Source organism: Meles meles, chromosome 15 (assembly GCF_922984935.1).
Source record: "Meles meles chromosome 15, mMelMel3.1 paternal haplotype, whole genome shotgun sequence".
Taxonomy (NCBI): Eukaryota; Metazoa; Chordata; class Mammalia; order Carnivora; family Mustelidae; genus Meles; species Meles meles.
The window spans coordinates 73,537,145-73,563,625 of NC_060080.1; the positions used below are offsets into that span (position 1 = coordinate 73,537,145).

At 38.4% G+C, this 26,481-nt stretch overlaps 1 protein-coding gene across 1 annotated transcript in view; it reads right to left on the reverse strand.

Annotated features, from left to right (window-relative positions):
- Positions 1–708: 708 nt before the first annotated feature.
- PPP1R21 (protein phosphatase 1 regulatory subunit 21) overlaps positions 709–26,481 on the reverse strand; it is a 61,808-nt gene continuing 36,035 nt past the window's right edge. Inside the window, exons 14-22 of the mRNA XM_045979793.1 lie at positions 24,643–24,770; positions 21,802–21,954; positions 17,550–17,642; positions 14,377–14,619; positions 8,610–8,642; positions 7,322–7,438; positions 4,868–4,966; positions 3,715–3,843; positions 709–1,442 (exon numbers count right to left, since the gene is read on the reverse strand). Of these exons, the coding sequence (XP_045835749.1) occupies positions 1,413–1,442; positions 3,715–3,843; positions 4,868–4,966; positions 7,322–7,438; positions 8,610–8,642; positions 14,377–14,619; positions 17,550–17,642; positions 21,802–21,954; positions 24,643–24,770 (1,025 nt within the window). The 3' untranslated portion in view covers positions 709–1,412. The remainder of the gene's footprint in view (positions 1,443–3,714; positions 3,844–4,867; positions 4,967–7,321; positions 7,439–8,609; positions 8,643–14,376; positions 14,620–17,549; positions 17,643–21,801; positions 21,955–24,642; positions 24,771–26,481) is intronic.

The window sequence follows — 26,481 nt, forward strand, 5'->3', positions numbered from 1 at the left end:
GCCTAAATTTATAAGGAGCTAATCAGATGGTCATTTATCTTTTCCTCACAGTGCTTGGGGGCCTAGGTTCAGCTGCAGTGAAAACAGCTGGTTCAACTGTTAAAGGACTGGAAATGAGCAGGTCACAAGAACAGAAAGGAGTAAGGGGCTGAGCCTGGAAAAGCCGAGCAGAATGGGACTGAGTTGATTCACTCAGAGTCCCCAAGGCAGGATCCCAATACTCATTACTATGAGGACTGGGTCTCTCTCAGCAGGCAGCAGAGATCATGGGGCAGAGGCCAAAGAATTGGCCTTTGTGCTGAGCACAGAGGGAAGCTGGTGATGAGCTCTCAGAGCGGAATAAAGCATTTTGGAGGGTAACCAGCAACTGGCTAGCGAGGAGGCTCAAAGGAGATGCAGCAAGTAGAGAGGTGGGGAGAAGGGGTTTAGGAACACCTGAGCAAATCTGGGGATTTGAACATGGGGTGGAATGGGCTGGTATAAGCAGCTGAGAAGAAAGGAGCAATATATTTAGGGAATGCTGGGAGAAACACCCCTGAGGTTGACAGTGAAATCATACAATGTCAAAAAACTAAACCAAGGGGAGCCTGAAGTGTGGTTGCAGGTACCTGTTAAGGCAAATCTCAAAGCCTTAATAAAGGACTGACCAGACAATTGAGACAATCTGGGGGTATTAGAAAGGTTATATTTAAGTCCATGGGGATTTTGTAACTTTTATAAAAGATACTTTAATAGGTTTCAGTTTCCCTTATCAAATTTTCATAGCCTGGAAGTTTGATAGGAGTACGAATTTATTGACATCAATTTTTTTAAGCTATTATTCCAACACAGAGAAGGTACTGAAGAGCTGAAGACAATGATAATAAACCTACAAGATCTGAAGTTAAGTCTGCAAGACCCAGCCCCTCTGAGAGAGAGAGAGAGAGAGAGAATCTGAATAAGTCTTCAAAAAGAATCCAGAGACTGCTCCCAATTATAGCAAGAAGTAATGACAGTTGGACAATTTAAGCATTTTATCCATAAACATAGAACTATTCCATAGATAGCAAATCCATTACCATATAATTGAGTTTGAAAATATACAAAATCTTTGTTGTTCTTACATACTGAAATTAAAACCTAATTTTAAAAAGTGCACAGTAAAAACAGTGTAAGGAAACCTACAATATCCATGGTACATGTATTGTTCTCCATTTTACTGTCAACATTAAATTCTGTATTTGCCTTACTGGTTACAAATATATTTTAAATGTTTCAAGGCCATTTACAACACTGACTAGTTTACTAGGTCCAAAAACACCCCAGCTTCCTGAAGGCGGCCCGCACTGGACACTGGACGAGGGGTCTGGGTCCTGTAGCTCCGTGCAACAGTAGCAGCTTTGGAAAGAAGTCGCCAACCATCTATGTGTAAACTATCGACTCTTGTTCTTTTTAGAATTTCCCTGTGCAAAGAAAAAGATCAATAATAAGAACACAGACGTCTAGAAAAATAACTTCTTGTTTATGGTCTGGAAGGCCATACTTCACTTTGGAAAACTTTAGCTTCTAAGAAGAATAGCTGATAACCCTGCATTGCTAACTTTTAATCAAAAAGCAGTCTGTTACTTTCAACTCCCCCACTTTCTATTTCATGGACCCTATCCCCCTGAGGCTGAGGATTGGCAACAAAGGAAGAAAACAAACCTCAAATATTCATTTTGTTCCAAAGACAGGGAGTTTACTGATTTCAGACCCTGAATAAAAATGTTTAGACTTAACAGGTTTCTTTACTGCTTAATAAATACCTTCTAAATAGATCTTAATAGATACTAATATTGAGTATGTGCCAACTAACACCCAGTGGCAGTGATCTGAAAAAGGAAGCTCAGATCCTGCCTGAAAATGAGCTAAGGGCTCATTCCCAGCCCCTCACCCATGTTGAGAGTTGGACTTTCCAGCTTTATGTAATAACTCTCTTCTTTCTAGAGAAATTCATTTTTTTAAGAAAACACTGTAACTCGACTCCTATACTTAACTGTTAGGTACAAATACATTTTTGTCATGTGTGTGCTTAATGCTTGCAGAACACAAGCTTTAATAACAAGATGATGGCCAACGAATGGTTCCAAGATGTACTTGGCCTCCAATGGAAACCATGTCAACTCTGCCATAAGATGATGCCCCAACAATCTAAATTACTAACAAACTGGGCGAGGGAGGGCGCAAAATACAGTGATCACGGAATGATCATAAAAAAGTTAACAGAATAAACAAGCTCTGTGCTTTATTAATGACAGATATTTTAAGGACTAGATTACAAAGTTCTGAGAGGACTTGAAAATTCCCTAACTTCTAAAGTAGCTGCAATACATATTCCTTTGGGACAATGAACTTTGCTGGACTTGATACAAAACCTACTCAATTCAGAACAAGACGGCTTCTGCAGCTCTAGGGTCTGAAAAGCTTCCCTATAAGCACTGCTCCTTCTTTCCAAACGTTAGATGCTAAAACAGGCTTTCTCCTAATATTCAAACTAATGTATGTGCTTTCTACCATGACGAGGAATATAACCTGTGAACTAGCTTTTGCCCTGCTGGGACATCAAGAAAAAGGCCACAGCAGTTGCAGGAGGCAAGATTCAAGAGGACTGACTCCCCCACTCATCACTTCCAATGTCATTTCCTGAAGCACAAATAACTGGAGAACCATCACCAAAACCACACTGTTTGGCTACAGTCGCCACAAGATGCCCCAGGAAAGTTATCACAGATGCTCTCCTGCTCTCAACAAAGTAGCAGAAGGCCAACGAAGATCATGAAACTACAGGGAACAACAGTATTTACACGATGCGGATTCCAATGCACTCACGAGACAGATCTTCCAGGAGACACCAACTGAGCAGAACGCTGCCCTCACCACCACTAGCCAGTGCTAAAATCAAGCTATAGTGTATTTAGCTCTATTTCCATCCCAGTCCCAGCACCTAGAAGGAACTCAATACGTGGCTGCTATGTCAATGAAAGGCAACAGCAGAGTTCAAAGAGCACGGGTTAGAGACAATAAATCCCCACTGGCACTGGTACATACTGTCTGAGTTACAAAATGTGTAAAGCATCTGAGATGATGCATGGAACCTAGTCCCTGGGTTCCTGAAGCCCACCTGTCCTGGTAAAGAGCACATACACTATGCTACAACAAGAGACATAGGCTATGCAGAGATGCACTTCAACATACAGGTAACTACCATTACCTGCTGACCCCAGCCTGGACGAGCTGTGGATTTATGGGAAATGAAATCAAAAGAAATTTCTGGAAAAGAACAAGACTAGGTTATATGGATGTATATGAAAATAAACCTGCTAAAGAAGGTGATTCTTCAACAGCACCATTTTAGACTCCTATATAAAAAAAGAGAACAATCCCCATCATAACCTTCCTCAAAGTCACCCTAAATGATAAAACAGTAGCAGAAATGCCAAAGGTGCCAAAAATCAAAGGACATAGTATTAGGCCTTAGAGGTCAGACCTTCTCTCAACTTATAACCCAGTCAAAGAAACTGAATTTCGCTTTTAAATAAGAGGACAAATGATATGAAGAAAAGCCGTTTAAAAACACTTTGAATCTCCTCACCTTTGCTCCTGAAATGCACAGCAATGAAATACCTTATATTAAATACATTACATATTAAATATTATATTGCAGAGAGACTCCCCCGTTCCCCGCTCCTCCCCTACCTTACTGGACATCTTCAGTGTGTCAATCTCTTCTCTCTGTTTAGACAATGTCTCGTTCATGCTGCACAGGTGGTCACTCATCATACTTAACTGATCTTCATAACTCCTCTTGGTAGTTGTCAGTTCGTCCTAAATGGCAAAGGAGCAGAGAGAAAAAAAGAAAAATCAAAAGCCCACTAGTCACATCACTTTAAAGCTTTTTTAATTTATAGAAGGAATTTGAGAAAAGCAACCTATCAAGATGGCCTGTCTGATCAATTAACATGAAGAACAAGCAACTGGCCTAATAAGAACACAAAATTAGGGGAAAGGTTTTCTTCTTTTCAGCCTTCAAAATATGCTCTGAATCTCGGTGCAAAAAGACTGTCCTTCTACATCAGGTATAAAACCGTCACAAAAAAAACAAGAGGGCTACATTATCTTTCCAAATCCCTTCGGGTTTTCCAGAGCTTTTGGTGAGGTGGGCAAGTCTGTCTTGGGGCACATTCCCACCAGCCCAGTACCTGCTGGCTCAGGCCCTCAGCCTTTAAGCCAGAACCCTCCCTGGGAGAAGCACCTCTGTCCGTCTTCCCATCTATCTGCTCTCTCCAGCCCCTTAAAATCTAATCCTGTGCCCCTAGCTAATCTGATAAACTAATCTGAAACTAGGAGGAAGCAGGTGTTACTGTACTAATGTGTTTCTTCTCCGCCTACATCATGTTTATATTTAATAGAGGCTTTCTGGAAACAAGGCTTAAAACAAAGCAGTGAGTAAGGAAGAATATTTTACACCCAAGCTTTGAGTTTAGGTCTGTTTTATGAAACAGTAAAGAGAAGGAACAGAGTCACGTGAACAGAACAAGAGTACAGCCCGCCATGACCGGGATTAAGGGTGGGAGGGAGGCCAGGGGTGGGTATGTAAGTATCATTTTAGGAAATGCTGACTAAAAAGCTATTTAAAATAAAATCAAGTTGGAGAAATAAGCAATATACAACTTTTTGCCTGACATAAGTAAGATATTACTTTAAAATGAGTTAGAAATAAAGTAGTTAGAAAAATGTATGTCTAGAGGGTGAAACACCACTACTTTGGAAAGGAAATGCTGACTCTGCAGCCCCAGAACTTCCAGTGAAAACGGTATTAACCCCGTGTAGGAAACACTTCTGAACCCACCTGAAGCCTGCTGATGTTCTGACCGGCTACTTTCATCTCTTCTGTCAGTGCGTCTTTAGACTTTTCAGCCAAGGCCAGTCTCTTCGAGAGTGCTCGGCACTGTTAAATCGGAAAACACTCTGTTACCTCAGGAGGCATTTCCCCAAACCAAATTCACTTTAGGCCTGTACCACACACTGGAGTACGCATAAGATATGGTCCCCCTCTCACCACTTTAATAAGAAAAAATGTCTACTAACTCAAGCCTATCAAGATTTCTCCTAGCTCTAGCCTGATGACCAATGGCTACAAAAAACTTAAGTTTGTTTGTTTTAAAGATTTAATTATTAAGTACTCTCTACAACCAACCGTGGGGCTTGAACTCACAGCCCCAAGATCAAGAGTCACACATTCTACTGACTGAGCCAGCCAGGAGCCCCTTAAGAAGTTTTTATACATTTACCCAGGATTCATTTATCCTCACATTGGATGAGAACAGAATTAGTTATTTCAAAAGGTGTCAGTGGCATCTGACCATGCAAGATGAATCCTAACACACTTTTCTTGTGTTTTAAATCCTCTATTAGAGACAGGGTTACAGAACAATAAAAGCTTTACAGCCCCTGGCTACAGATTAGGCTCTAGGGGAGAACAAAGTGAGGGCAGGAATGCAAAGATCCCAGCTGCTTTCTTTGGGGTTCTACCAAAGCTATGCTCTCCAGAGACAGACCTGATCAAGAAGGAAAAAGAAAAATTCTGTTTCTCACTATTGTTCAGAGACGGTGTGCCATTAAAAGGCTCACTAAACTTCTGATAAGGCCATGCATGCAATGGACAAGGAGGACCTGTTGAGACACATCTGAATGCTGTGTCGACATTCAGACGCTCAGACTAACTATTCCCATAAAGTCACACGGAGGGGTCACCACTTCCTGTTTATAAACAAGGAAAAACTAGGACAATGTAGAAATTCTTGCAGCACATTTACCAAGATAAGCAAATCTCTTGGAAATAAAAGAGCCTCAGATATTCCCCAACTACTCATTTCATTCCTCATAAGAGAATTTCAGGAAAGTTCTGCCAGTCAAATCAACCACCATCTACTAACCAAACATCCACCATGTGCTCAGCACCACACCTGAAAAAAAGGGAGAGTTTTGCAAGGTATGGGTCTTCACCGCGTGGCAATCAAGTCTGAGACACTAAGTGAGAAGGCAGTTAGGGACCCAGACAAGAACATGATTCCCGGGCTCAGGAGCTCAGCACTATGGCGGCTCCACTGTAGGTCAGTCAGCTTGCTGTGCTGCCCATTCTCTACAGCCCAACCAGCTGTTACCAAACAGGTAGGTAATGGCGGCTTGTGAGCAACACGGAGCTAGACACATCATTTATTTCAGGGAAAATGTAGCAAGGCCCCTCTCCACTTCCAACAACTGGGCTCCTATCAACCTCTCTGTGTCTGCAATGCAGGAGAAAAATCACAAAGTTAGTCCCAATGAAGGGTGTTGCCTTTTCTTTCTCAATTTCTTTAACAATTTAAGGCAATATAATTCTCTGTCTGCCATCTGTAACTGATCTTTTAAAGTTTTAAATCAGATACCTTATGGGTATTCTAACATGTTGAGCGACAGCCATTCTGTCTTACCATTTGTCTCATACTCTGATTTCTGTACTTTCTCCTTCATTTTCTCCTTTGTAATTAACAAACTGTGTATGATTTGAGTGTCTTACACAGTGTTTTTCTAATTCTCCTAAGAAAATGAATTATTTGGTTAAGAAGAAAATATAACAAAAAGTAAGATCAGGGGCGCCTGGGTGGCTCAGTGGGTTAGGCCGCTGCCTTCGGCTCGGGTCGTGGTCTCAGGGTCCTGGGATCGAGCCCCATATCAGGCTCTCTGCTAAGCTGGGAGCCTGTTTCCCCCTCTCTCTCTGCCTGCCTCTCTGCCTCCTTGTGATCTCTCTCTCTCTGTCAAATAAATAAATAAAATCTAACAAAAAAAAATTATGTAACAAAGGTTTTAAAAGGTTACATTTTTTTATTTCATCATTCATAGGAACTCATTTCTACCACTTAGAAATTAAAGAGTATTTTAAAAAGAAGAAGGCGTATTTTGCTTTTTAATTTCTCTGCATGAATTTTCCTTGACCTGTGAATGTGTACCTGCCTATAATTTCTCTAAAACAAATAATCGCTAATACTAATGCTCCAAATATTTGTGACGTGATCATAGGAAAGGCGACCTAGAAGTCTCTCAACTATCTTTCAGTAACCTGGAAAGGACAAATCAGTCCTGTATTTGTTGAAATGAAGATTTTTGTTTGGATATAGGCCAATCAATACGAATTCCAACCAAATTCACATGGATGGACAGACACAGACATCTCTCTCCCAGTGAACAGCAGGAGACCTGGGCAGTGCCCTAATTCTTGCCCAGATTGGGAAAAGCCACCAAATCTAATCCACTCTCCACTCACCTCAGCGTAAAAGTGCACTGACTTACTGTCAGCCAGCTGCAGTTGAGAAGTCAGTTCCACTATCCTGGCCATGTAGTGATTTTTAATTAAGTCTTCACGAGATTCCACATCTGGAACCTAAACAGAGCACACAGAGTGAAATAAATAAATGTCAGTGAAATGAAGCACTTCTAGAAAAGATGACCATCACTCTAGAAGGAAAAAAAAAGGCAACATTTTGTACATTTTCATGTTAAATCTGATAGGAAGTCAGTTTCCCTACCCCTCAAAGAAACTTCAGACAAAGCAGGTAAATGTATATTCCAAATTTCTTTTATTCAGCATCCTGCTCATATCAGAACAAGGTTATGGCTTCAAAAGAACAGAGCAGCAATGAAGTACCAGGAGGCCCACTATCTCTGTGGCCATGTCCCTCCATCCCACTGTGATGAGCCACAAAGCTGGCTTTCAAAATCTCCATCCTTCTGACACCTATGTCCTCTCAGTGGAAGAAGGCAGGGGAAAGGGAGCATTTACTGGAACCCCTAAAAGCCAAACATTCTTTTCTTCCCCCAAATTATGTTAAGACAGCTCTAATATTCTTAAACACATTAACCAATTAAACTATTTCTATAATGAACAGTACACGGCCCTTGTCCCAGACCAATGTTTCTTTGAGTTTATTACTCTAGCAATGGTGCACTATGGAGTTTAGTTTAAAAATATATACAGAAGTTCAAGATGACCTAAACTAAAAGGCAATAAGGAAATCAAATAACTTACCAACCCACTGGAACTATATTTATCAGCTTGCCACACTGAGTGGAACACTGAAGAACTTCAGTGTTCCTTGAGAGGTTATTTATAAAGTTACATTTTATAATATTTCCAAACTCAAAAGCCAAATCTGACCTGGGTTCACTCACTTGACGGCTGGAAAGAACTCGCAAGCACACTGTTGGTCAAGGCCCTGAGAAGCCCTGCTCCCCAGCCTGCCCACTGGGAGGCCTGACGCCTCACACAGGATGCCAGCCAAGCTGATGGCCAGGCTCCCACCACACCTTGTCAAACTGCCAAGCCAAGTCATTCAACGAGGCAATTACAAAAACAGGCTATAATTTGTTGGTGACAGTTAAAATAGAACCAGCAAGAAAAGCAACATGGACCCGTGGATGGAGGAGAAAAACACTGACTCCACATTTGCTAGAACTGTCAGAACACAATTTGACAAAGCTGACTTCTGCAGGATTTTGTGAACAAACATACAGCCAAATATTTACAAACAAATGTGACGCCAAGCACACATTACCTCATTGTCAGATGTCCTGGTTAAAATCCCAATCTAGAACATAAAAGGAAAAAAAGCTTTAGAACAGACTGTTTTGACTTCCAACACAATAGCTCCAACACTTGTAATATTTTCTCTTCTCAGTTCACTTTGTTTTTAAGTGCACTGGGAGTGCAGACCTAGAAGATGACCTGTATGGTCTTCTACTACCAGGAGGCTGTACCTACAGAAAGCTAACTGCATTCCCTATTTCCATCATGAGGCAGTAATGGATAATGATCACTATTTCCTTTTGAAATGCTGTAGTCCTTTTCACTGAAACCCAACAAATTCCCTGGGAAGGGAAAGAGGAAGAATAGCTCACTCATCTTCTCATTTCTATGCCTATTTCCAAAGCAGTAGCCAAGGAGGGGTAAAAACCATAACAACTGAACATTCCAAACAGAAAACACAAATAACACTCTGCTGGAAGTTCAAAAAGAGAAAAAAGAAATACACTTTTGATGTAATGTTTTGATATTAGTAAGTATTCATTACAGATTTAAATTAAGGTAAAAAAATGTAATTTCAGACATGTTAGGGTTCTGCCACGTTTTTTAAAGATTGCTTTTGTGGATTAAGATTTCAATAATAGATAGTCATGAATAATGATTTCAGGTTATTGTCCAAAGTGGAAAGGCATGTGCTTGGGCACAGTAACTTAAGGAACCATGGAAACTCAGTTTCAGTGGATTCTGATACACTCATAGAGGACACCTGATAAACAGTTTTCACAGATTCTAAATCATTTCCTCAAGAGCATTACTCTGAACACTGAACTGTGTATCAACTGAGTGCACGCTAATGAATGTCATGCCCACCTAGCTGTAAAAAGGATCTTTTATAAGACTTTTTTTTTTAAAAGAATCATAATTTTCTACTCACTGAAGCAGAAGTAGCAATTAGTATTTCTCTTTTAGTTATAAACTGTTTATGGTAACATGCCAATCATTTAATTTTATATATTCAAATATGACTACATTTGGCAAAAGGAACGCTGAGTGCACATCTATATTCTGCCTCCTCCCCCTTATCCCCAATTCCCGGGTTATGGTTTGAGAATGTGTTAGAGCACACAGACCCACCAATGAATGGGATCATATAAATGGAAGGAAAACTTAATGTTCATAATTTCAACATTTTCTCATATGATGTTAATGGGAGTGTAAAATAATACGGCCTTTTTAGAAAACAATTTGGCATTAAAAGGTCAAGAAACTCTGAAACATTTGTACCTTATGACCTAGTAAGTTCCAATCCTGAGAATACATCTCAAAGACCTCACCTGAGATGCAGAAAGCACTTTATGCATCCAAGCAGATGCTATTTAAAACTGTAAAAATTATAAACAATGTCTACTTATAGGTAAACTAAGGTATATTTTATGTAGAATACTATGCAATCAACCACTAAGTTTATACAGATTTCTAATAATAGCATAAATGTTTGTGTATTCACATTACCCTAAAAGGTTTGAAATTTTATATACCAAAATATCAACCACGTCTGAAAATTTTGTAGGAAAAATGTTAATGGTAGTTGCTTGGGTATTCAACAGCATGTCAACTTTTCTCTTCTTTTACCCTTCTGTAGTTTTTAATTATCTACAGTGTGCATGTACTCTCTTTATACATAAAACATATATTTCAAATTCTACTAATGCTTTTTAATTCCAGCAAGAACCAGAAATTTGTATTATTCTGTGCTTTTCCTTTCTTGAGATTACTGCCATATTTTTTATCAGGATAAACTGACAGGTGGCTGAAAGCTCAAATTATACCATTAGATATTTTAATGACAAATACTATGCATTCAACCATTGCAGTGCCATAGGGTTAGAAATAATGTATCTATCTGATACAACTTTTCAGTCCCAAGATGCTGAAATCAAATTAATCTTCTGGGGACCTGTACGATAAGCTTCCTTAGTCAGTTAATTTTAAAATGGGCACAGACTTGTTCCTGACACCCAAAAGGAAGATGAGAGAAAGGAGGGACACACAGAGCTACATACTTCGTTCACTGAAGTTCACTAGGGGCAGGTGAAAACAAGGGCATAAAATAAAAATTTAAAAAGAAAGAAAAAAAAAAGGTTGAAAAGGAGCAATATCAAGAAGGCAGAAAACACCATCACTTTTTCATCTCAATGGTCTCAGGCTGTTTTGGGCAGGAATCTGCCTCATACAGGACAGAAGGAAGGTTACGTGGTGATACCCATCTCCTGGCCTGAAATACTGTTCTCTTGCCTTGAACTCCTATTGACTTTTGAAACCCATTCATGTTACCACTTCTGTGCCACCCCCCCCCCGAGCCCTCCAGCGGCCTCCTCTGTGACTCCACAGCTGTCTACCCATGCCTGTGCTCCCTCAGATTGAAAGCAACAAAGACCAACTGTGAAAAAGGAAAGGAGGCTCATCGTGTCTTGGTTCTCTAATCCTGACCGTCATAGACAATACCCAAAACTGGGGTTCATGGAAACTACGGCACCTCAACTGTACTGGAAATCATGGGTAGAATTCTGAATTCAAGAACATCAAGGAGAAGGAAAGATGAGTTGGATGACAAAAGCATGTGAGTATACAGGTGATAGTTTTGGATGAACAGGTATCAAAAGAAACACCTTGAACAAAGACAGGGAAGCAAAAATGCAAAGAATGTTATCAGTGAAGAGCTCAGTTTGGCTTTGTACAAGAAAATGTGGAAGACAGGGCAAGAAAGGTAGTCTGGAAAAGGTATCCATGGACCTTGAATGCCAAACAAATGAGTGGATTATATTCTATAGATAACAGGAGCTACCAGAAGTCTAGAAACAAGAGAGTACATAATCAGTAATATACTCTAGGAAAATTACTCTAGTAGCACCTTATGAGGTGGGTGGGAGGAAAGAGACCCTTAAGAGATGCAAACAGACGAAAAATCAAGGCCATGTACACACATGCTAACTGGACAGACTAGTTAAAGTAACAGTGACTTCCAAACTAATCAAATACAAATAACGTCATCATCACTCATGGCCCAATATTGCTCCACACTATAGGTTCCCTATGTCTTTGGAAATCCTTCTCACTTACATACCTAAGAACCATGCTTGCCATTGAAGATGTTCAAATAAATAAAATCCTCAACTTTCAGCAACTGACATTAATGACTCAAACACACAATGTTGCCAACTCCCAGCACGTCAAGAAAGGCAACCAGTAAACAAATGAATTTATGTCAGCCGATATGTTTTCTGACGCCAACAGGAACACAAGGCCATGGCTGCGGGGGCAAGGGGGTTGATATGGCTTCAGATACCTTGGATTCCATCCTAGTTCCATTACTTAACAGGTGTGTGACTTCAGCTGAGTTATTTCACCTCTCTGTCCCCCAGTCTCATCTACAAAATAGAGATATGATAGTACGTACAATCTTACAGGATCTGTGTGAGGACTGCCTAAGTTAATGTATTCAGAGTCCACAGCACGATGGCTGGCCCACAATCACTACAGTCATCACTGTTGTATGAGCACTCTTCCAGGTCTAGTCGGGTCCAACAGTTACTTACTCCTGGCCACCAGCAACTCTACTGAAAGTGAAAGCTGAGGGAAGGAACCAATGCAAGGAAGCAGAAAGAGAGCGGGGAGAAAGAAGAAATCCGACCAAAGGGAGGAAAGTCTGACCTGATCAATGAGACAGTCTCTGAAGGGAAATCCAAAGATGAGTGGTGGTGGGGTTGCACTTTCCCAAATGGTACCTGAATAGATGTCAACATCATGCTGTGTGTGTTGAATGTGCCTCTAGATAGTCTGCTTGCCCTCGCCAGAGGCAATGTGCAGGACCCGTGTCTGGGACTGAGACCTGGGATCAGGGGGTCACCATAGGATCATCCTGTGAGCATAGTGTCTACACCAGTCAAAACCCTGAGAAGTTTGGTTTATGTATTTTTGCTTTTCTAAAAATTTTAATTTCCCCCCCATATTTTATAAAGAAAAGTTTCAAACATACAGAAAGTGGAGGAAAAAGTTTAGGAAACATCTATATATCTACCACCAATACTTAATAACTAACATTTTGCTATATTTGGTTTATCTATATCTATATCTGTATCTATATCTATATTTTTTCCCTGAATAGTTGGAAAGTAAATTGTATGTATTAGGATACCTGACCTAAGTACTTTGGCATTTATCTCCCAAAATTAGGATATTCTCCTAAATAATCATAATACCAGTACCACACCCAGGAAAACTATTAATAAACTGAGTTTCTGACACTATTAAGATGCAATAGGGTCTATATACCTCTTGAAATAAAAACTGGTTTGTATGTTTCATTATCAGGAATGCCCTGAATAGGATGCAAGGAAATCTGAAAAGGACCATAACTTGCCCTTTCACTGCATCAATGAGCTATGGCGTGGGTGGGGGTGGTAATGTCAAAAGCCAAATGCCAAAGGCATTTGGCAAATGCCAAAAGGACAGGACTTTCAAGAAGTACCATGGGTCACCCCAAGATCTTCAAGAAAGGCTTGTAAAAATGTACCTAATGAGGCATATTGCTGATTAAGAGGGGTTTTTTCCCCTCTGATTTCTTCTTTCCTAGATTTTCTAATTTTTTTTTACTGTAGGCAGAGTATTACAATTAGAAAACTTTTCTTAAAGTAACTTTGAAGTTACTTGAAGTAATTAATAGCTCAATATTGATGTTTCGTCACCTTCTAAATCACTGCAGTTAAAAATAAGGCAAGAAATATAAGATTGTAGGGACACTTAGGTGGCTCAGTTGTTTAAGTGTCTGCCTTCGGCTCAGGTCATGATCCCAGGGTACTGGGATTGGCTCCTTGCTCAGCAGGGAGTCTGCTTCTCCCTCTCCTCCCCCTGCTTGTGCTCTCTCTCTCTCTGTCAAATAAATTAAAAATAAAATCTTAAGAAAGAAAGAAGTTTTTAAGATAACCTGATGGGTTTATGTATTTTATATATACATTGTAAAGCTGTATACCTTCTAGGAACTATGTAATTGGTTTAAAATGGTATTTGTGGGGCGCCTGGGTGGCTCAGTGGGTTAAGCCGCTGCCTTCGGCTCAGGTCATGATCTCAGGGTCCTGGGATCGAGTCCCGCATCGGGCTCTCTGCTCAGCGGGGAGCCTGCTTCCCTCTCTCTCTCTCTGCCTGCCTCTCTGCCTACTTGTGATCTCTCTCTGTCAAATAAATAAATAAAATCTTTAAAAAAAAAATGGTATTTGTGGCCATTTCTATGAAAAGGAAGACATTCAAGCCCTTGGTCAGAAACATAACTCCATATTACAAATATTTCTATGGAAAACAGAATCACCTTAAAATTTTACTTGCTAGACCTTTTCCAGGAATACAGTCCTCACCATGGGCAAGTCTCATGCAAAAGCTAATAGCTTTTTGAAGGAGGCATCCTGCTCACCACTTGTTCTTCCTAGGACATGTGGATTATACCTGTTTTATATTGACATGTTATTTATTTATTTATTTATTTATTTATTTATTTAAGAGGTGGGGGTGGTGAGGGACAGACAGAGAGGAGAGAGAGAATCTCAAGCAGGCTCCCCACTGAGCACAGAGCCTGACGAGAGGCTCGATCCCACAACCCTGAGATCATGACCTGAGTCAAAATCAAGATTTGTATGCTTCACCAACTGAGCTACTGAGGGGCCCATCACTGACATATAATTTAGATGGTTAACACCAAACACTACATTAAGTCCTTACCGGTTAGCATTAAAAAAGAAGATACTTACCAGACTAGTGCTGTGAGCAGGCTCCAGCATAGCCTTGGCTGAGGCTTCTTCCCGTCCTGCTGCATTCACCCCAGTGGAATTTTCCTGGGCCAACCCGAGCCCCTGCCCACTGCTCGTACTCCTCAGCTTATCCGCAATCCGCTGGTTTTCTTTCTCCAGCTTGATTTTGGCTAACTGTGCTTCCAACATCCAATGTTCTTTTTCCTGCTCCAGTTTAGAGATCTTTTCCAAACTCTGCTGAACCTTGAAAAGCAATAGAGTTCTGCACCTTAGAGGATGATGCAGATAAAACTTAGTGGCTCAAGAAAGGCGTCACAGAACTTCAACCCGAACTACCTCCCAGAAGTAAAAACAAAAAAGCCTGATTGTTAAACAGGGAAAAGGAAATATTGAACAAGACACAAAAAGCACAACCAGAAACTGAGAGAGTGGAGAGTAAAATTAAAAATCTCTGTTCTTCAGAAGATATTAAGAGGGTGAGAAGAAAAGCCATAAGATGGAAGGCATGGCAAAGCATGTATCGAACAGAGGACTAGTATCTAGAATATATAAAGAACTTCTACAAATCAGTAAGAAAAAGGCAACCCAGTAGAAAAATAGGAAAAAAAAAAAAAAGACTTGGATGTTGAACAAGACTAAAAATATAAAAAAAGGTACTCAATGTCACTATCAAGAAAAAGCAATTTAAAACCACCCGCATGACTACAATTAAAAAGAGAGAAAATACAAAGGTGGGCATGTTTGTGGAGCAGCTGGAACTACCATCTAATGCTGGGAGGACTAGAATTTGGGACAGACACCTTGAAAAACTGTTTGGCTGGATCTTTAAAGCTGACAAAATCCTATCCTCTGCCCCAGCAAATCTACTTCCAGGTGTATCCGCAATAGAACAGTGTGCATGTTTACCAGAAGACACGTGTAAGGATGCTCACAGCAGCACCAGGATAGCCAAACACCTGAAACTACCCAAATACTCATAGACTGTAAAAAAGAATAATGCCTATTCACACAGTAGAGCACTAAACAACAGTGAAAATGGGAAGATTACAATAACATATAACATGATGAGCATTACAGATATGTTGGACTAAAGAAGCCAGACCTGAAAGAATATATATTATAAAACCTCGTTTAATGAAAGGTCCATTTATTGAAACTTTCACTAATCTACTGTATTATAACACAGGATGATGGTTCTCTTTGGGGGCAAGGAGAATAATAACTGGAAAGGGGCATGAATAAGGCTTCTGGCAATTTTTTTTAAAGGTATACCTTACGTAAAGAAATGTTCTTTTTAAAAAATTTTATCTAGGTACTAGTTACATCAGTAACTAGTGAAAATTCATTGGGTTATACAGTTGACCCTTGAACAACCCAGGTTTGAAATATGTTGAAAAGGATTCGTTTCAACATATATAGTATAGTACTGTTAATCTATATTCTTATCCTTATGATTTTCTTTTTTTTAAAAAATTATTTATTTATTTGTCAGATAGAGAGCACAAGTAGGCAGAGCAGCAGGCAGAAGGAGAGGGAAAAGCAGACTCCCCTCCAACAGGGATCCCAATTTAGGGCTCAATCCCAGGACCTTGGGACCATAACCCGAGCCGAAGGCAGCCGCTCAACTGACTGAGCCACCCAGGAGCCCCTTCCTTATGATTTTCTTAATAACATCTTTTCTCTAGCTTACTTTATTGTAAGAATGTGGTATATAATATACATAATATACAAAACGTGTTAATCAGCTGTTTATGCCCTTAGTAAGGCTTCTAGTCAACAGTAGGCTATTAGTAGTTCAGTTTTGTGGAGAGTAAGAAGTTATACACGGATTTTTGACTGCATGGGCATGGGGTGTCAAAACCCCTAACTCCCACATTGTTCAAGGATCAACTACACATTAATTATTTGTATACTTTTTAAAACTATGTTATACTCCATTTAACAAGAAGTTTAAAAAACTAAATCTCAGGCCAAATAAAAGTTTGAGAATTATGTGAAAATAAAAGCAAGCTTACAGTGAATTCCAAATGCTTTACCAACTATCATGGTTGAGCAATTACCATGTAGCAGACACTCAAAGTACTTTCCTGCCATTATTCCACTGAAGCCTCACAGTCCTTCAATTCTCACTTCTCACAGAGCAGAACTAAAGCTCCCAGCAGCTAAACCACCTGCTAAGCTAACAAACGGCAGAGCAAGGATTTGGGACTCCATCTGTCTGGCTCATAACTCTGATTCTTTTCACTGTATCACACTGCCTCCCTTTGGCTCAATTAATCCTTACATGACCCTGAACGGCAGATATTATCCTCACTGCAGAGAGGCAGGAAGTGATTCCCAGAGAGCTTATCAGACTAGCCTGCAGCCGGTCAATGGCAGAGTGGGAAAATAAACAGACAGCTCTCCCCACTTACTAGCTACTCTGGGTAAATGCTGCCTAATTTCTTTGAGCCTTTACTTTCCTTACATAAAAAAAGAAGAAAACTGAAAATCAGTTTTTAAAGTATTCTCCATTTTATTGTTTATCCCAGGAATTTTGTTTTTCAGGAATTACTCTCTGAATTAAATTTCCAGTTTCAACATCCTGGCATACTAATGCCGAAAAGATAAGTGACACGTGTCAGCACAGATAAAATAAAGTCTCAGGTGACTTTACTTGCACTCTCTTTTAAGATAAATACCTCCAAAACTTAAAGCAAGCCTGTTGTTGAGGGGAGTAAGTCTCTGGCAAAAGCTAAACCAGTGTCAGTGTGCACCAACTTCTGGAAAAGTTAGTCCCTCCCGCCGCCACCTAGCCCCCAAATTCGACAGACCGACTGACTGAATATGGGAAATTTTTCCTTACTGATCATTTAGCTCCTCCCCCTTTTTTTGCTTTATTATTCCCGACATTTAAATCTAGTGCCTAGAGAAGAAGAATCACCATGTCCTAAGTGTGTTGGTATTACTTTAGTGGCAATTACACCACCAACTGAATCAAGATGCCTTATTTAGAGTATCAAGAAACGTTCTCCAGTGAACCATGTTTATAGCGCTTTTTAGCATGTGTTAAACCATTAATTTTACATGTTTATTTATACAGCCTTTTAAATTGTTCTGTGTTGAAAGCCTTCTCCAGGGGATTCAACATTTATCCTCTTTTAATTAGCAGCATGATTTGCCAGGCGCCATACCTGTTGTGCAAGGCCTTCTCGACTTTCTGTAGAGCTAAGTAGGACCCGGCGGTTGGCCAGTGCTTCTTCGTAAGGCACAGACTCCAAGAGGGGCTATGGAAAAAGCATAAGAATTCAAGAAAAAGATCACATCACTCCCTGATCCTACCTACACAAATGAGAATGCTAAATGGGGTTCAGTAATAAATTCAGATATATGCCAACATAATTTCCTTTACTAATACGACAAGGAACTTTTTTAAGAAAAATAATGAAGAGGGGGGTCTGTCATTCCAATTATAATCTACACTAACACCGTAAGGACTTGTACTGAATACCATATGATTTCACTTCTATGTGAAATCTAAACAACAAAACAAATTAAAAAACAAAAACAAAACAAAAACAAAAAACAGAAACAGACTGAGATATAGAGAAAAATCAGATGGTTGCCAGGTAGAAGGGCAGTGGGAGGAGAATGGGCCAAATAGGGAAAGGGGATTAAAAGGTACAAACTTCCAGTTATAAGATAAATAAGATACGGGGATACAAACACACAGTAAGGAATATAAATAGTAAGTAACAACATTGTGTGGTGACAAATCGTAGCTTGACATATTTTGGTGATCTCACTGTAATGTATATAAATGTTGAGTAACTATGTTGTACACCTGAAACTATATAATATTGTATTGTCACTTACATCTCAATTTTTTTTTTTTTTTTTTGAAAGCAGATTGTCAGGAGATGGGGCAGAGAGGCAGGAGTAAAGATTACTAAGGGGCATTGTCTTGACCATGATTTCAAGGGTGGAGACATATGCCAAAACCTATGAAACTATATACTTCAAATATATAGTTTTTGTATGCCAATTAAATCCCCAATAAAACTTGCAAAACAAACAGAGAGATAAAGAAAGATGATACAAAATCTAGAAACAGACAAAAGCATAGACAAAAATATTATTATGTGATAAATGGGGTGTTTTTTCTAAGTCAGTGGAGAAAGGACAGAATGGATAAATGCTGTAAGGACAACCAGTCGATAAATTAGACTACTAATTAGACTACTAGTAATAACTACTTAGATTCCCTGTTTTACACTTTTATCAGAATGAATCCAAGATAGATTAAAGATTTGAATTTAAAAATTTAGGCCATGAAAATAATGGAAGAAAATATAAGTGAACATTTTCGTTATCCTGAAAAGTACCCCTAGGGGCGTGTGGGCGACTCAGTTGTTAAGCATCTGCCTCCGGCTCAGGTCCTGATCCCAGGGTCCTGGAATGGAGCCCCTCACAGCACTGAGCTTCCTGCTCAGCGGGAAACCTGCTTCTCCCTCTCCCACTCCACTTGCTTGTGTTCCCTCTCTCCCTGTCTCTCTCTCTCTGTCAAATATATAAATAAAATCTTTTTAAAAAAAAGAAAGAAAAAAAAAAAGAAAGAAAAGTATCCCTAGCTGAGAATCACCACCATAACGAAAAAGATCGGTTCAATGATATAAAAATTAAAACTTCTATTAAAAAAAAATACAACAGCAAACTGGGAGGGGAAGTATTTCCAACAAAGACACAGGATTAACAATTTTACTATAAAACATAAAATAAAATTCTTAGTATAATAGGGAACTCTTTCAACCCTAATTAGGAACACCTATCTAAAAATAGGTCAACAATGAACAGAGAACTGGCAGAATGAATACAAACGATAACTTTATGAAAGGACGTTCCACTTCAATAAGCAAAGAAATGCAAATTAAAATAACAATAAGAAAGCTCTTGTCTCTGAGATGGGTAAATATTAAATCCATGGGTTAAATTTATACTTCTACTGCTGGTAAACTATAAATAGGTAACCTTCTGAAGCGTAGTCTGGAAGAAATGTGCCAAAATTTGAAAGATTCACAGACTTTGATTAAGCAATTCCATTTTGGAAAATTAATCTTAAAGACATAATTAATTAGACAAATATAGGGAGATAGGTAGCCTTATACATTGCCAGAAATATAAAACAGTACAGCTACTCTTAAGGGCAATTTGCAATAAATACTAAAATCCAAAATGTGCAAACCACATGATCTAGAACATTCTACTACTCAATACTCCATACATATGCCCGAGGCATTTACAAAGTTACCCATTGCAGTATTATCCATAACAGTAAAAAACTGGAATGAACCTAAATGCCCACCAATAGGGAATAATCAGCCACAGAACAACCATATTATAGACTTCTATGCTGTATTTAAAAGGAATATAGCAGCCACCATATGTAATGTTATACATCTCTAAAACACTTTTTTTCCTTTTTTTTTCATTTCTTTTAAAGTATAACTGACGAACAATCTTACATTAGTTCCAGGTGTAGAACACAGTGATCTACCAATTCTATATATCTAAAATATTTTTATTTTTTTAAAGATTTTATTTATTTATTCAACAGAGAGAGATCACAAGTGGGCAGAGAGGCAGGCAGAAGGGGGGTGTAGCAGGCTCCCTGCTGAGCAGAGAGCCCCATGGGGGCTCCATCCCACAACTCTGAGATCATGACCTGAGCCGAAGGCAGAGGCTTAACCCACTGAGTCACCAAGATGCCTCTCAATTTTTTTTAAGTTTATTTTTTCAGTATTCTCTATACACAATGTGGGGCTCAAACTCATGACCCTGTGATCTAGAATTGAATGGTCTTCCAACTGAGCCAGCCAACCACCCCTAAAATATTTTAAACGAAAAAATCAAGTTGCACAATTGCACAATGAAACATGCAGTTAGGTTTAAAAAAAAAAAGAAAACTCTATTTATTGTATATTGTCTTTAAGTTTATATAGATGTATGTAAATGCTCCAAGATTTTGGAAGGTTATACACCAAACTAAATACTACAGTCACTTCTGGAGAGAAAGTAGAATTAGGGACTGTACTTAATCTGTAATGTTCTAATGTAATATAAGAATGTGTTTATTATTCATTATGTGTAACTAAAAGTTTAAAAAAAAAAGGGGGAAAGGTAAAAACCAAATGCACAAAGTTGCAGGAGCAAGAATATCTACTGTAACTCCACATGTAACAGTGAAAAATAGAAAACAACCTAAATATCCACAAGCAATGCATTGGCTAATTAAATTATGATACATTTACAGAATGAAATACTATAACAACTTATAGTTATAGACATATATTATTTAATATATAAAAATCACAATTTTTATTTCTATAATTCACAATGAGGAAAAAAACAGATTCTAAAACAGTATATATGGGGCACACAGGTGGCTTAGTAGGTTAAGTGTGTGGCTCTGGCTCAGATCATGATTTCAGGGTCCTAGGACTGAGCCTGGGGTCGGGCTCCCTGCCCAGCAGGGAGTCTGCTTCTCCCTTTCTCTCTGTCCCTCTGTCTCTCCCCCATTCTCATGCACTCTCTCTTCATACTCAAATAAATTCCTCAAATAAATAAATAAATAAAGCTGTATATATTCAGATACACTTTGCTTTCTATAGCATATACATGTGTGTTTCCTGTGTGTATGCACACATGCACGAAAATTTTTTTGGATGTGGAGATACTCTAACAAAGTTAATGGTAGCTACATCTGGGTGGTGGGATTTGATGCAACTATAATTTTCTTCTTCATGTACTACTGTATCATCTGATTTCTTTTTTTTAAGTTATTTTTTTTTAATTTTTTAAAATTAACAAAAATGTATTATTTGCCCCGGGGTACAGGTCTGTGAATAGTCAGGCTTACACACTTCACAGCACCATAGCACATACCCTCCTCAATGTTCTTAAGTTATTTAAATTCAATTAGCCAACACATAGTACATCATTAGTTTCAGATGTAGTGTTCAATAACTTAGCTGCATATAACATCCAGTGTTCATCACATCAGGTGCCTTCTGATCTCTTTTTGCAGTGACCTTGAATTTTTATGTTCAGGAAACAATTATAAATGTGCTTCCATTTTTTTATGTTTCTGTAAGTTTTGAGATTTCTGAGGTTGGATACTTACTAGATACCTGGGTGCCTCATTCTAGATACTCCTGGCAGGCACCTGGGGACATGAGTCCAACAAGGGCTATGCAGAGATCACATGTTAATTGAGGTTCGGGTCTCTGTCACCTTCTCCTTCCCAAAGACCTCCCCTAGTACCCACCAACCACCTGTGCCCCCATTTGTGTAAAATCTAAACAACATCAACTGTACAAAGACTCTTGCCATTCTCTAGAATGATTCCTGATTTTTCCTCTGATGCGAATTCAACAGCAGCTCACAAACCTTTCTCAGAGCCTTCATGTAGGCCGCAGCTTTTCTCTTGTACTGCAGCATGCATTCAGCTGAAAGAGGACTAATGAAGCCACTTGCTGCCTTAGGCCCGTAGCTCAGAGATGCAATGAAGCAGTCCACGTTGTTGCTGAAGAAAGATGCGATCTAAATCAAGAGTGACGAGAAGACAGATTTTGTTTTCCAATAATATATCTAACATATATATCTCATAGTGTTTGCAGCAGAGTTAAAGGTGCTGAGAATGGAAATGAAATTTCAACACCTGCCCCAAGGCCCACATTTATTTATTTGAGGAAAATACCTAGGGCGATGACTTGTAATAAAGGACAGTATCGGTAAAAAGATTGAGACCAGACTACTAACAGGTCTTAATGTAAACAACTTCTATTCTTCCTGAAAACCAAGACTAATTCTGGTTTATTCTGTACATGTCTATGAGCTGTTTACCTCATTAATTTCTGCCACTATTCTCAAAATATCCATGTCTGGATTTATACATTCTATTCATATTTTAACTTTGAATTTTTCAAATTCCAACAAGAGACATGACACGGCATCTTGGAATATGTTCACTTTATTTAAACTTAATTCTGTAAATCTCAATTTGTGATTTACACACTATAATAAAGACTAGCAATTTAGTAGACCCTGTTATTAATAGATTTAACTTGTGTTAAATCTGTGTAAGCAGCCATGAAGATCCATGACTGAGCCATGACTTTGAATCTACAGTGCTATATGAAATGGTGATACAAATAAAAATGTCTGAGAAGGTTATTATCCAGAAAAATTAAAGTGCTGGTTACATTAAAGCATATCCTACTTTGATAAATAAGAAGTGACTTATAGAACAAAACATCCTAAGCCTTGGCAGAAACTGACCAAAAAGTAAGCAGTGAATCACTAATGGTCTGAAAGGTTTTATTTTTCATCATTTTACTGTATCAAATGAAATTCTATTCTAGGTAGTATTCAAGAAAATAAAGGATTCTAAAGTTCTTAAGTCTTATATCACCTGTAAAGGACATGGAAAAATCACATACCCAGGGTTTGCATTTTAGGTCATTGCAGTATACAGTTAGGTTTATTTTCTTTCCTCTTTCTAATACTTCTACATTTTCTAAATGTTCTTCAATATGCATGTATCATTACATTTTCTTACTGGGCTTTTAAAAATTATAAACTATAAATTTTAGTTTAATCAAATCACATTAGCTAAGTATCAAGCTGTCACCAACTAACATTAGTTCAGATACTTATTTCAGTTAAAAGCCATTCACAAAAATCTATCGTAGACCTGTCCTTGAGACATTTTAAGGTTTCCGGTAAAGCCAATCTAAAATTAGCTGTGAAGGACCCAGGTATTAAATATTTCAGAGTTTTCACAAAAGTTGAAAAATGTGGAGACTCCTCTAAAATGCCAAAGTTTTTTTTTCCAAAATTTTCCGTACTTTAATCAAAGCTAGAATTATCTTCAGAAGCTATGGCATGCCTGTAGATGCAAGTGTTCAAGAAGGGGCCACAGGGATGGTCTTCTAGCTGAGGAACTCTGTAGGCACAGATCCGTCAGCTGACAGAACCTAAACGTAACACCTTTTAATGATGGCCCCAAGCTCTAGCAAAGTGTCACAAACACCAGTCTGAGTCTGGGAAAGATGACACTGAATATATAATGTGATCTGTGATCATTTCTGATTCACTTAATTACCTGAAAAAAAAAAAATGTTTCTATAAAACGCAACCAGTCAGAAGTGTGTAAGCCTGACAATTCACAGACCTGTACCCCTGGGGCTAATAATACATTACATGTTAATAAAAAAAAAAAATTTAAAAAACACCGCAACCAGTCAGAAAAATATTGGCATATAAACACAGAGAAATTTCCTTGAGAAATTAGGATGCATCCACTGAAATAAATGGGCTAAGATAGGTCTGAATACAGTCCTTCCAGTTACACATATATGGGTAGTTCTCAGAGAAATCTGAATCAGTAAAGTAGTATTGAGAATATAACAACTGCTGAAATCAGAACATCCAAGATAGAATTTTTAGAAAAAATGCATTGTGGTCAGTTTATGATAATAATTAAGTGTTTAATGATCCAAATAATCATTATCTAATATTAATGGTTCTATGAAAAGACACGTGTTGAAGTCACCTTAAAAGTACTTGTTAAGAAATCAAGTCACAGGGGCACCTGGGTGGCTCAGTGGGTTAAAGCCTCTGCCTTTGGCTCAGGTCATGATCCCAGGGTCCTGGGATCGAGCCCTGCATTGGGCTCTCTGCTCAGCAGGGAGCCTGCTTCCTCCTCTCTGTCTCTCTGCCTGCCTCTCTGCCTACTTGTGATCTCTGTCAAATAAATAAATAAAATCTTAAAGAAAAAAAAGAAATCAAATCACAGAAGTAGCAATGTGACAAAAAACTAGGAGCGAAAAAGTCTTAACGAAGGTTTTACTGGTTCTTTTTTTCTTTTTATATATGCTCCCAATTTCTATAAAGGAGACATTTGATATACACAAAGATGTATACTGATCATCAATATCTCCCTAAAAAAAAAAAATGTGAGTGATCTACTTACTCATCACAAATGCTGAACAGTCATTCCTATATTGTTTTAAATATTGGGTCAGGAGAAGGAGAAGGAAGACAACTTTATTTTACAAAATAAAATATTTTGTATTTGTAAAATATCAAATAAAAATTTGATATTCCAAAATCCTTTTACAGATTAATTTTCCTATGTCATTCAAGGAAAAAAAAAAGAGCTTACACAAGACTTAAATTAAATTTAATGACACTATAAGCCAGATAAACTATAAATTATAAACTTACCTTTCCTGCTCCATTTGTTAATGCTACTAATGATGACAGAATACAGTCGTTAGTTGTAATGAGCTTCTGTGTTGCTGTTGGAAGTTCATGCTCTATTGTAGCTTTCTGACTGTAATGTTTAGAAATATCTATAAAAGCAATCAAATGAAAACTCTTACTATCCATACACAAGTTGCACACAACCAGCCTGTTAACTTTTCGTATCTACTCTTAGAGACTGATGCAGTAAATCACATAAAAAAAATGGTCCCAACTCTATCAGGATTGTCCTGAATATCACTTAGGTCACAAAATCACATGGAAAGAATAGAGACAAGTGAGAGTCTCTTAATACCATCCTGGTGTCTCTATTCCCACCACCAGCTTGTGGCTGATGATCCCTCCTCATTGAAGAGTCTGCCCTTCTTCTAGTGCTTGGTAAATGACCCTGACCAGTATTTACCAGTTAAAAATGCTGTTTTGATAGTCTGGGCAGGCACAGATGAGAATTTATCTCGCACTCCTATAGGCTAACCATGAGGCTGGAACAGAATGACCAACAGAGACACGATGTCCCACAATCCTTACTGGACCATAGCCAGTTTGTTAGTACATACCCTAATTGACATGGACAAGGGTCTACACAGCCAAACCAGGATTGAACACTCCCATGTCTGGCTTCACAGGCCGCTGACCCCAGTCCCAAAATATTACAACAAAGCTTGTAGTCAGGAAAGCACAGGAGAGAGACTTAGATATAAAAAAAGTTAAAAGAAATTGTAGGTGAAACTGGCCAAACTACTAAGCTTGGGGTTTTCTGGGTCTCTGAGAAAAAATGATTTTGTCCCAGAAATAAGGGATAATGGGAGACTTCTTAAGACAACACTGATTTATGAGGAAAGGTAATGATATATTTAAATAAAAAAGTGTTCACAATTCATTCTCCTCTGCCTTTTTTAGAATACTTCAGGTACAACAGCATGAACTATCATTTCCAACAAAGCTAAAAATAAATCACAAAATACGAAAATTAATTTTTATAACAGGTATGTATGCAGAGAATTGCATTTATTCAGAATCAAGGAATCTAGCTGATTTTAGACTATGGATAACTAAAAAGAAATAAGACTACTTAGAAAGAAATGGCATTTCAGATTTAACCTGATATGATCATGATATTTTAACATAAAATCACTATCTTATGAATAAAAGTATTTTTACTAAAGGGGCGCCTGGGTGGCTCAGTGGAATAAAGCCTCTGCCTTCCGCTCAGGTCATGATCCCAGGGTCCTGGGATCGAGCCCAGCATCGGGCTCTCTGCTCAGCAGGGAGCCTGCTTCCTCCTCTCTCTCTGCCTGCCTCTCTGTCTACTTGTGATCTCTGTCAAATAAATAAATAAAATATTAAAAAAAAATGTTAGGAACCAAATGTATCAATGCCTTGGAGAAATAGGTGATTAAAAAAAAAAAGTATTTTTACTAAAATTTTAAAACTGGCAAATTGTTTTATTTATTTAATATAGATATGTACATATATATGTAAACTGTAATTTAAGATAGTTTTAGATTCACAGAAAAGTTACAGAGACTTTCTGTATACCCTTTAGCCAGTTTTCCCTACTATTAACACCTTACATTACTATGGTATAGTTCTCACAGCACAGAAACCAATATTGGCACATTACTATTATGTTTATATTTTTTAAAAATAAATGATTATCCTCTATATAAAAATCCTATATAAAAATATAAAAAAGTGAATAAAAATTCAAATGGAACACAACTTTTTTTTTTAATTATTTACTTTAGAGAGTGGGAGAGCACAGGAGAGGGAGAGAGAGAACACTCAAACAGACTCCCC